Here is a 12,594-nt window from a genome sequence, read left to right on the forward strand (position 1 = left end):
AGACTTGAACCCGACTTGGATTTGACAAGTTGGACTCGGACAACACTTTGACGAAAATTCATCTGTGAAAAACAAAACAAGATATTTTGCAGAATATTTCTGTCTATACAATGAAAGTCGGGGTCCAGTGTTGTTTTGGACCTCTTTGACCATGGTACGTAGACCAAAACAACAACACATTTTTCAAAATAACTTCTATTGTGTTGGAAAAGTTTCATACAGGTTTGTAACATGAGGGTAAGTAAATGATAGATTTTTAAAAATTATCATTAACCTTTAAAATCATCACACAGTTGTATCTCAACATACTCTGTAGAGTTTATTACCAACAAAGACAAGGTTGGACATCTGGTTGTAACATCTGTAAAAGTCTTTAAGGAAATTTTCTTTATTCCCAGAACATGGCTTTTACATAGATGTTAACCTTTACAGACACAGCACCCTGTGAAAAAAATAAATAATGACATGAACGTGTAGGAATGAGAGGAAAGAGTGATCTCATGTCAGTCTTGTGAGCACATGTTCTCATAGACTGCTCTGAAGACTGACCTCAGCGTGGTTATCTCTATTTAAAGTGGCTCCTCCAAGGGGGAGATGGGGGTCTTCAAAGTTCTTTCTTTGAATAGAAAGAATCGCTCTTTACTGTTGTATATGGGACGGCACAATCTGGTATTACAACAGATGAAGGTTAGCTATTCATATGACTTTTTGGCAATAGGCAACACAAAGGCACTATTATAAAATTATTGTGTTCACATCATAATGTTGCCTCATGTGGCCTGCACTTCACAAAATAACTGGTCAAGCCCAAATAGTACTGTAGTGACTATTCACTAAGTTTATTCAGGAGGTTTATTAAGAACAAGATGACCTCCGTGTTTGTGGTATGTGCAATAATCTGTAAATATCTTACCATGATGAATCGCATCTTCCCCTTCTCTGATATATTCCGAGATTTTGATGGTTTCTGTGTCAGACTCTAGATGGCAGCATACGCCGCCCTGGGAGCCGCTCAATGACAGAGCAGTGCCTCAGAAATCATGCAGCTTTTTACAGTGCATCGTTTGGATCATGCGACAGGACGCAAACCCACGTCACTGTGAATGTGTGAGATGGAGCGTGTTTCCATCTTATGATACTTTATAGTTACCAGTAAGTCCACCCGTTCAACCCGCTATTTTTAATAGTTTTCATGTCGTTCAGGGGTCTAATAAACGTTAGCTAAACAGTTGGTCAGTTTGTGCATTCTGCATCCCAACTGCAAAAGCTCAAGGACTAAGACATTTTTTTCAGTTAGCTAAACGTCTGTAGTTATTGCTTATATAAGATCATCGCTTATAGATTATGTCGAAGAAACCACTTTGTTTTAAATGTGTTGCAAAATATGCATAGATAAGCTTACACCGCAAAATCAGATTTTTAAACAATCTGGTTTAAATTGGAATGACGTAATTCTGCAGTCGTGTGGACTTTACGTTCCTTTCTTATTTATTTATTTACTTTTTTGGGGGCTGAAAACCCCCTCGCTTTCTCACCCTCCCTCTGTCTCTCTCCTCTCTTGAAGGAGTTTGTGTCCTCTTGCCATACATCCAGAGCGCATACGCCGACTCATTGCTCCATGTGTTTTCAGCTAGACGGAAGCGGGAAGTAAGCCAAAGTTTTGCGGATTTCTGGCCAGGGTCGAGCAGCCTGGAGAGGTGCAGAAGATGTCCGGACACCGGGTCCAGTTCGCGGATCTTCCTTCTACCAGCGAGCGCAAAACCAGCCAGAAAATTAGCAGTAAGATTTCAGTGTTTTCTGGTTCCTCCAGCTGTGCCTCAAAACCTAGTGTGCTGCCTACCTAGTCAGTCTTTTAGGTCATCGGAGGCGCTGAGGGATCGTACTCATATGATGCTCAAAAAGGCTGTCTAGGTAGGCAGCATACTTGTTTTTTTTAAAGAGGTCCAGTGGCAAAACTTGCCCCATGCCAGGGGTAAGCTGTGCCATGTAAATGGTAACACTGGGGAATTATGTAGCCTAAATGATTTACAATAAAAATATGAGCACTTACAATCAATTATTAACATGCGAAAGTCCAATTCAAAAAGTCTTATTTAACCATTTCTTTGCCATTTTTTTTTTCATAAATCAGCCCAGATAACCTATTCATATTTAAGCTTAATATTAATATTTAAATGTTGTAAACTTTTAACTTCCTGGATTTGAAAGCAAAGTTTAGTAGCTATTAGTATCTATTAGCTTAACGTGAAGAATTTGACAAGTGAACCCACCAACAACTAAAGTTGTTTTAAAAATGCATGCTATTTTTGAAGTGTTTGGTTGGATTGGTGTTTGCTTAATTAAGGGGGTGACACAATTTACCCACTGACACACTGATTACTTGCTGATTTTGATCTTTGCTGATGTATGCTTCCAGTGACAGCAGTTACTTTCTGCTGAATGAAGCTTATCAGAAAACTTGAAGGAGAACAGCTGTTTCTTATCTCATCACGGTCTCATGACCTTTAAAACCCTGAGTGAACATTTAAGTCATTCTTGCTTGTGCTGCTACATTTTCTGCTGTTGTCATTTCTGCTCTAATGCAAGGTATTTGTCTATGACATTATAGCGGAGAGAAACAACCTTGCTGTGTGTGTGTATAAAATGCTATTCTCAGTTTAAATGTAATGTCTAAAAAGGTGCTAGTCAAACAAATGGGATTCCTTTTATAATCTGGAACCAATTCTAAAATATCCTCAGAGAATCAAATAAATTAAACTCAAGTTTTTTCCCCTGACTAATTTGGTTAATTTCATAGAACTTAAGTTCATCAAGTTCTTATTTGAGTCTTAGCAGATGTCTATTTGATCCCTTTAAACTGGTTCCATATAATGATAGAGATTTCATTAGAAATCCTGTTCATTCCTTTAGGATTTTGAGAACATTCCTTTCAAACATTACTCTGAAAAGTTACTAGATAGAAATTTTGATTAGGACATCTAATTTATGATCTTGTGTGCAAAAATGTCAGGAATCGAGGGCATTCCTTAAATTCAAACTATCCCTTAGTGACCTGAAGAATCTCAGAAGAACTCTTTCGCTGTGCTCCGTCATGGCTATTTCTAATCAGAACATGTGAAATGACTTTGAATGGCTTTGATGAGTCCTGTACACTACAACTGAATGAATGCCTCCTGAACTTGACGAGAGAGTGTAGGTAGTGGAGAAATATATATATATATATATATATATATATATATATATATATATATAAAGGAGAAATATAACAGCCTTAGAGCTGTAATATTAAAAAGTTCTTGCTCGTTCTTTCTCTTTGACTTTCTCTCTGAGTGCAAACCAGAGAAAAAAAATCCCCACACCCACCCATCTGAGAAGTAGCAGACTACTCAAGACTACTGGAGGACTGCAAGCTCCTCTTAGTGAAATCTAGAGTGTCGCAAGATTTCACTGTTTGGATCGCGTTCACTGATACACAATCTCAAGGTCAGGAAGTGTTTGTCAGGGCTGTCGTGCTGTTCAGATAGACGAAGCTGTTTGGAAAACACACGTCAAGGGAGTGAAGCGAGTCAACCTTTTAGACACTGAAGAGAACTTTAGGCTTGAGATATTATATATATATATATATGTATGTATATGTATATTTATATATGTATATGTATGTGTGTGTTTGTGTGTGTGTGTGTGACCCTGGACCACAAAACCAGTTTGAAGTAGCTGGGGTATATTTGTAGCAATAGGCAAAAAAAACTTTGTATGGGTCTGTGATGAGTGGGGCGGGGGCGGGGCCGAGAGCCATGGGAATGGGTCGAGGCTGGTGGAATAATTGTAAATGAGTGACATCTGCGCCACTCACCAGTCTCGAGTCCCACGGAGGAGCTCCGGAAGGATAAAAGATGAGTTACGACAGTGTTGGACGAGACTGGTCCAGGCCTGGTTCGGACAGCCGGCAGGAGTCCCCCGTTCCCTGCTCCTCCCCATCATGGCAGACGGCAGCAGGCTCCGGCCTCCAGGCAAATGGTGTCGACTCCTCCGCTACCTCACAGACGGCAGCAGTCCCTCCACATCTTGGGCGGCCGGCAGCGAGTTTGTCCGTCCTCCTGGCAACTCACTCCAGCCCACCGTCTCGAGCGTCAATGGTGGCAGACTGCTTCGCCATGCTTGATGGCACTGCGGATTCATCACAGCAGCGAGGGATCTTCGGCAGCGTGTCCCTCCTTCCTCCCGGGCTTCGGCACCAGTGTAATGCTATACAAAACCCTTCATAGTCATGGGAAGAAGGAGGCGGGAACCGGCGGACATTTAAATCAAACTTTAAATACAAAATAAACACAAAACAGCACAACAGCCCCTCGCAGATGACTACCGCGCACAAACAAAAACAAAAAACAAAATAAAATCCATGCCTGGTCCTCTCTCGCCCTTCACTGTCGTAACTCATCTTTTATCCTTCCGGAGCTCCTCCGTGGGACTCGAGACTGGTGAGTGGCGCAGGTGTCGCTCATTTCCAATTACTCCACATGCCTCTACCCATTCCCAGTCTCTCTGCCTCGCCGCTCTCGTCATAGGGTCAAAATAATAAAATGTTTATTTTATGCCAAAAATCTTAAGGATATTAATTAAAGAGTATGTCCCATGTAGATATTTTGTAAATTTACTACCGTAATATATAAAATCTAAATTTTTGATTAGTAATATGCATTGCTTAGAATTCATTTGGACAACTTCAAAGGTGATTTTCTCAATATTTAGATTTTTTTGCCCCATCAGATTCCAGAATTTGAAATTTCGGCAAATTATTGCCCGATCCTAATAAACTATAAATCAATGGAAAGCTTATTTAAGCTTTCAGAAATTGTATAAATCTCAATAACGAAAAATTGATAGTTAAGAAAGTTAAGATGGTTCTGGTCACACACACACACACACACACACACACATATATATATATATATATATATATATATAATAAACACTGTGTACTCAACCATCTAGTGTGTTTGCCAAAAACATAGTTCACCATCTATGGTTTTCAAGTTTCACCATTACCAACATAATTCAACAATTTGGTGTTTCTAGAATCCATAGTTCAAATGAACATTCGCAAACATCATAGAAAAGTTTAACTGATTAACTGATGGGTTGTATGAAAAATTCAGTTTCAATAATTATTATGTCCACTACAAAAATCCCCTTCCTTCCAAAGTGAAGGGAAAACAAAACATTTTTTGGTATCAAATAAAATCACTATATCTATTTTCTAAAGGCATGTTATTGGTCTTACTGTGAGCAATTTATTTGAGCACTTAAAAAATTTTTATTTTATTTATTCAATTTTTTGTTTATAATTCTTAATCAAATTGTCATTTAAATCTTCCGCGAATGTGCGCCACAATATTCCAATTAAAGTCTGCTTAAACCCCGCCACCTAACAATCAACCTCAAGATTGCATTCAGATCTGCCACCAAATCAATAACTAATGCACAGAACCAAGTTCCAACCTACATTTTCATTTCACCTGAATGTACATCAAAGTACACCATAAAAAAATCTGTTGCTACTTCAGTTTCATCTCAACTTTTAAGTTCAAATATTGCACTCACTACGTAATATAACATTTATCAGTGTGAACATATAAAACACTGTACTTTTACTGCAAATACATTGCAGTAGTGTATGAAATGAGACAGACCATTACATTTTATATAACCTTATTAAGCTCAAAAAACCAAAAACGTACTATTTTCACCAGTAATACCATGTTTGGTTCACTATATATACTAAAGCCAAAGCTTATAACTTTGAGGTGCAACTGCGATATAAGTTATCAGCATTGTGTCTTGCTCAGGTTTCTACTTGTCATGGCTGGTTATGCAGGCTCAGAGAGTATTGCTTAATCTGGAACATTTTTGAGGATTTAGTTGTCTGGAAGTGGGCTGGGATGTCTAACAAAAACTGTCCTTGGTCTCACTCCTTTTTCTGAGAGTTGTTGTTGCATCTCTTCGTCTACGATCAATGAGAGAGTGCGAAAGGAAGAGTATGTGAGATTTATTCGCTGTTATTCCAGTAATATATCACTTTACCAAGTCTTTTAACACACATGGTGATTGGTTAAAGAAGATGCATCATTCATAGAATCTTTAATAAGCTAGAAAAGCAAGATTAATAAGAAATCAAAGACAGTTGACGTCAATCAACTCATCAAAGACAGTACACCATGCTTTTGACTTTTTCCAAATGGCTGCTAAATCTATTTTAAGGAGGCGGCTTGTGATTGGCTGATTGGTCGTGACAGATACGCTGGAGGGTTTGAGGATCCTGTTCATGTAAAGCTCTAATTGGATGCAGATGTCACGTATGGCCATATGATGCTCTCCTCAGCGAGGCTTTGAAGTGACACTGGACTCGAAATACTCGAGGACTGGGTTTAATTTTCCGGCTCATCAGTTAAACCCAATACACAGAGAGAGAGAGAGAGGTCTTAGAGGAATGCATGGCTGCATGTGTATGTGTGTGAAGGATAGAAATGCAAGCTCAGGTACAGACACAGGGCAGAAAATTCTGAATCTCCATGGTGACAGGGCAATTGACACACCACGTGAGAGCCGACACAGTGGAGAACTGCCAGACCTGACAAATCCCTCCAAGTGGCATTAGCTCAGCACATGTTAGTGTGTGTGTGTGTGTGCATGTGCGTTCTTTGCTAGAGTCAATTCATGTCAAACACAAGTGATGATTAGGACAAAATGAGGGATTGAAAGAGATGAAAGCCAGAAAAAGGAACAGAAATATCAAGGGGTAGAGGGATAAGGCAACATTCAGAACTATAGAATAGTGCAGATATAAAACATCACAATAGGACCTCTTTAGTGTCTCAATTGTTTCTGGTAAACAGCAATAAATGGGAAGTAAATGGGGACATTTGCTTCAATCCTGTTTTTCAGATTTACCTCCACTATTCTCACATGTATCTGAAGTAATATTAAAAAATGTATATGCTGATATATGACAGTATACCACTGAGCCATTACATTATGGTCAACTAGGCTACATAATAACTGTAGGACCTCCTTTAGCCCGCCAAACATCAGCCATGCAATGAGGCATTGATTTGACGAGTTAGTGATCGCTTTCCTGGGGTTTCTGGTACCATAATGTCAACAGCAGGTCCTCCAGTTGCCATATATTGTGGAGTGGTGGTGATGTAGCAAAAAAACACTTTTCGATTGGGTTTATGTCGATTGAATTTGGAGGCCAAGGCATTTACAGAAATTCAACATCATGTTCCATGAACCACATCATAACTGTGTTATTGGGATAATGATGCCTAAAGTGTCCCAAGTAAACAACACCCACAGCATTACACTGCCGCTCCAGGCTTATGTCCACCTCACAGTGCATCCAGGTGCCACAGACTCTGTTGGTGATCAGTAGCTGCGTTCCCACTGTTGGGCCAAAAGCAGGAGTTCTAGTGTGTGCCAGAGCCAGTAACGTTTCCACTGTCACTTCTGGTGCTTGATCGTGCCTCGTTGGTGCTTCCTCAGGGACGGAAACCTTGGGCCAAAGAGGTCCAGCTGGGGCTAGAGGAGTGGTCTGCGTCTGGAGAGCATCAACGCCGCGGATCATTTCATAAAGCTAACAGCTATAACATCAGCATTAAAAACTTTTTAAAATAAGTTGAGCTCAAAACTCACTTTCAGTCAGCAGCGAGTGTTTGAAATAACTTGATCCGATGTGAATTATTATCACCATACAAGGCAGAGATATTTAATAAGCAATGCAATATGCATGCTAGGCATTAACGTTACCATAGTAAACATGGTAAATGCGACTACTTTAAGAAATCAGATGTCAGCTTCTTAATCTCTGTTACAATGGTGTATTTATTTTGTAACATATTTTGTCTGTCATAAGTCGTGTCTGGAGAGTTTAGCTCCTCGTAGCCTATGTCATAAAAATATAGGCTAATAATGATTTTTATACGGGAGCTTTTATCAAAATAAAGAAATGATAATTCTTTCTAAATTTGATTTTGGCTATAGGCTATTGTGACTTTAAATAAACTGATACAGACTCGACTGAATAGCAGACTGTGTTCATAACGCTTTATTTTCAATCCTGATAAATTGAAATTTAAAATAAAAAAGTCGGGACGATTTGTAAAATCAAGATTCAGAGATTTTCGATAATTCTCTTTAACTTCTATTTAATTTACATAAGTACAATGAAAAGTTCACTGACCATCATAAATGTATTTTGTTAAAAGGAAACAAATTTTATATGAACAAATTTTGTTTTTGATGGCTGCAACACATTCCAAACACAGAGGCAAAATAAAAGTCAAAAGGTTATAGAATCTCCATGTTAAACCGTTTTAAAACAGCTCACAGTAAGCCGGTGAACTGGTAATAGATCAGGGTATCATGTTTGGGTATGAAAGTAGCATCTCAGTCTTGGCAAGCAAAGCTGGATCATAGCTCATCACTGTGTGTCAAATTTTACAAGTGTCAAAGAAATCGAAAATCACATTTCACAATGCAAAATTGCTAAGAATTTTGGTCTTTCAAGATCTACCATACATAATATTGTGAAAAGATTCAGGGTATCCAGACAAACCACAGTACATGTAGGGCAAGGCAGGAAATATTAGTAGAATGTGCTTGACCTTTGAACCATGGCATTGCATAAGAAAATGTCATGCTGCGATGTTAAACATAGCCACATGGGCTCAGGAGTACATCAGAAAACTACTGTCATTTACCACAATCTGCTGCTGCACCAAGAAATGCAACTTGAATATCTGTTATTGTAGGAGAAAGCCATACATCAATTCTATGCAGCAATGCTGCCAGGTTTTCTGGGCCAGAGCTCATCTCAGATAGTCAAAAAGACAGTGAAAATGTGTGCTGTACTCATATGAGACCACATTTCAACTTGTTTCCGGGGAAATTGGATTTCGAGTTCTCAGTCCAAAAAGCCAAAGAGACCATCCAGACTTTCATCAGTGACAGAAGCAAAAGCAAACGTCTGTCATGGTATGGTGGTGGAGCAGAGCAAACATCATGGGTGACTGGCATATGTGTGCGAAGGTACTATTGACATGGAGGCATATACTGGGATTGTACAGAGACATATACTGCCATCAAGATGATGTCTTTCATGGAAAGTCTATGGTTATTAGACCAAGACAATGACAGCTCTCATTCTGCATGGTTTCGTAGAGACCGCGTGAATGTGCAAGACTGGCCTACCTGCAGTCCAAATCTATCTCCTATAGAAAATGTATGGCTCATCATGAAAAGGAGAATCAGACAATGACAATCTTGTATCAAGCGAGACAAGTCTTGAATCAAGCGAGATTGGTTGCAAAACTTTCACAATTAGTATCCTCAATTCCCAAACAATGAAACATCATAATTAAAAGCAAAGATGATGTGACACAGTGTTAAATGTGCCTCTGTCCCAAAATCTTTGGACTGTGTTGCTGCTATCAAAATTTAAAATTGGTCTATATTTACAAAAAAATTAAGTTGATCAGTGAAAACATTGGAAATATTTTCTTTGTACTTTATTAAATTAAATAAAAGTACTTTGGCCACTAAATATATACCCCATATTTCAGGGCTTCATTGTGCCGTGGGATCTTTTTATTTATCAATCAGAAATGTATCAAACTAAAATGTGACTGTTTGCTTTAGCTGTCAGTAATATTGCCTCTTGGGTAGGCCTTGGCATTTCAAAGCAGCCAAGGTTCCCAGACCTTTTGCCATCAGTCTAAAGGTCTGGCTATGCGAGAATAGGTCGTAAGTTATGCAGAAGGCTGTGATGAACTGGTCACCGCTTTTGTAGCTTCTGGCGATTTGTCACACTGTGGCCCCGCAGTTACTGTGAACAATGAACAACAGTCTCTGCTTCCGTTAGGCATCATTGAGCTGTGGACAACACACAGCTGGATGATGGTTCAGCGTTTGCCACCACTTGTGATACATATTCACTACAGTGGCATGTGAACAAACCATAAGGTGCACCGTTTTCGAGATTTAAGTTCTGAGGTGCCATGCCATCACAACTTGTCTTTTATCAAACTCCACTTTTTTGGTTGTTGTTTATTTTAAAGAAAATATCTTAGATAACAGATCACAACTCTAGATGAAATGTAACCAACAGTTGCATGAGCTTTGAAAGAGCAACATCTAAGCAATAAAATTTTTTATCTAAATTGTATTAGCTGGATTAGTGTTGGCATGACAGTAAATTAGAAAGTGCCAGATTTATACACAACTATTAAACTTAATCTCCAGGGTCAAGCTATGGGATGCCATGCATATTTAGATGCTGATGAAGCTACAGTACTGGATGGTATCAGGTTTCTCCTAGTGGAAGAAAGGAGAGAACTCCAAACCTGCTATCCCAGTCCCACTGTCTAAACACCCCTCCTTCCTCTCTTCTTATCGTCCCTCTCTATCACTGTCTTCACCTGAGGAAAGCTAATATATCACATAGAGTTCACTATAAAACTTTGGGTAGGGGGCGTTCAAATTGTCCCAGCAATCACGGATTAAAGGGTGCAGACAGAAGCTTTATTCTTTTTAACAAATCTCCTTACTTTATGGGTTCACCGCCACTGGGGACTTTGCAAAAGTTGCTACAGTATTGCCGTGTTTCCACTGAAATTAACAGGAACATTTGTACCCGGAACTTTTTTCCCCTCAGACCTGTTGCTTTCTGCGTTTCTCCTGCGGTGTAAAGTACCGGGAAGATTAGGCAAATAGTCTGGGGACGTAGGTCTGCGCTGGTTTCTCAATACAGTGTACTCTGATTTTGGACGTGCAAAATTGTGTTTAAAACATATGCAAAGGTATGAAAATTATTGTATTCATATTCAGATTTATTTCATTTGAAAAACGTAAAACTGTTTTCAAGAAAAAAACTATTATAAAATAATCATAAATAAAGAATTAGAAATTATTTGAAGTTAAGAATAAAATTCAAGTTGAAAATGCATGTGCAAAGCTAAAAAAATCCTGTATTCATACTTGTTTATTTGAAAAAACGTTTATAAAATTTTCAAGAAATAATTTTTATAAATAAACAAACAAACAAACAAATAAAATACAAATGGAAAATTCTTTGAAGTAACCCAGGAAGAGTATAGCAGGGCCCGAAAATAAAATGATAGGGCAATGTGTGTTTATATAAGTGTGTTGGAGGTGATAAACCCATCTGAGAGTGGTGTCTGGTTGGCTCTTACAGTGTGGGATCATGCCGTGTTAGAAACACTTTCACAGCACGGGCACCAACATTATCCACTTATTCATGGAGATAAGCCTCCAGTGTGTGTGTGTGTGTGTTTGGAGGACACTATGTTCTCTTTGAGAATCCAGACACTTGTTATGTCAATATCACCCCCAGCAGGGGATGAACCGACCCACAGACCGAATCTAACCTTTCACCTTTCACACATGGCCTACACCTATCACACGAAACCAGATCTCCAAAATAACAGCCACAAAAAACCTAACAGCTTTTGACAGTTATCTGCTTTTCTTGCCTCTTGTTTTCCAAGAATGTTTGTTTCTAGCTGTTTTTTTTTGCCCTGTCAGAAGCCTCTAAATTATGTAAAGTGGCAATATTTTTTGAAGTGTGTTTTTGCTTTGATGAGATGCTGAGATTGTCCTTGTATATCATGTTGGTGTTAATGAGATGGAGGGAAGGGGAGGACAGATGTGAAGAGCTGAGGAATCTGGAAGAAACATGAAAAGAGGAGGGAAAGGACAAGCAAAAAAAGGGAATTAAAGGGAGGAGTAGAAATTGGAAAAGAAGTCTAATATATTGTCTAATATAAGTGTAATTACCCAAAAAAATGTATTTGGTCTTAATGTTTTCACCTCTGCATGACTTTCTTTCATCTGTGGAAAACAAAATGAGATGTTCTGAAGAATGTGCATGCTGTTCACTTTCATACAACAAAATAATAAAAGTGACAACAGGCTGGCACAGAGGATACAATTTTTCAGTTTTCTTTTCAATTTTATTTTAGTGCTTTTGTAATTTTTATTACATATATATATATATATATATATATATGTGTGTGTGTGTGTGTGTGTGTGTATACATGTATATATAAAAAAATATATATATATATATATGTATATAAATATATATAAAAAAATTATATATATATTACTATTTAGCTTTGAATCATATCTATCTCAATTTTAAGTTTACTGGTTTTAGTTAGCTTTTTTAATCCTTTTTATGTTGGTCACCATATGTTTTTATTGTAAGCTTGATCAAAGCAGCATGAACATTGTTCAGGATATCTGTTTTTTGTTCCACATAAAAAAGAAAGTCATTTGGGTAAGGAGCAAGTTAAATGTCCTTTAAGACAACAAAAGAAAAAGAAGAGCCCAGAAAAGCTTTGGATAAGATATTTGTAATTTTGTACGTGAAGAACAGGAGGATTTCCTCAGTGTGAAATAATTGTATTCCCCAGACAACACTAGCAGCTGTTTTTATGCAGATTTACTGCTCTGCTTGCAAGAGCCCTGAAGTTCCCCCATCTAAAATAACACCAGCACTGCAGCCTCTACCTT

The 12,594-nt window shown here is 38.3% G+C and overlaps 1 protein-coding gene across 1 annotated transcript in view; it reads left to right on the forward strand.

Annotated features, from left to right (window-relative positions):
• Window positions 1-1,595: 1,595 nt before the first annotated feature.
• LOC113042339 (sickle tail protein-like) overlaps window positions 1,596-12,594 on the forward strand; it is a 132,892-nt gene continuing 121,893 nt past the window's right edge. Inside the window, exon 1 of the mRNA XM_026201123.1 lies at window positions 1,596-1,779. Within this exon, the coding sequence (XP_026056908.1) occupies window positions 1,707-1,779 (73 nt within the window). The 5' untranslated portion in view covers window positions 1,596-1,706. The remainder of the gene's footprint in view (window positions 1,780-12,594) is intronic.

Source organism: Carassius auratus, chromosome 24 (assembly GCF_003368295.1).
Source record: "Carassius auratus strain Wakin chromosome 24, ASM336829v1, whole genome shotgun sequence".
Lineage (NCBI taxonomy): Eukaryota > Metazoa > Chordata > Actinopteri > Cypriniformes > Cyprinidae > Carassius > Carassius auratus.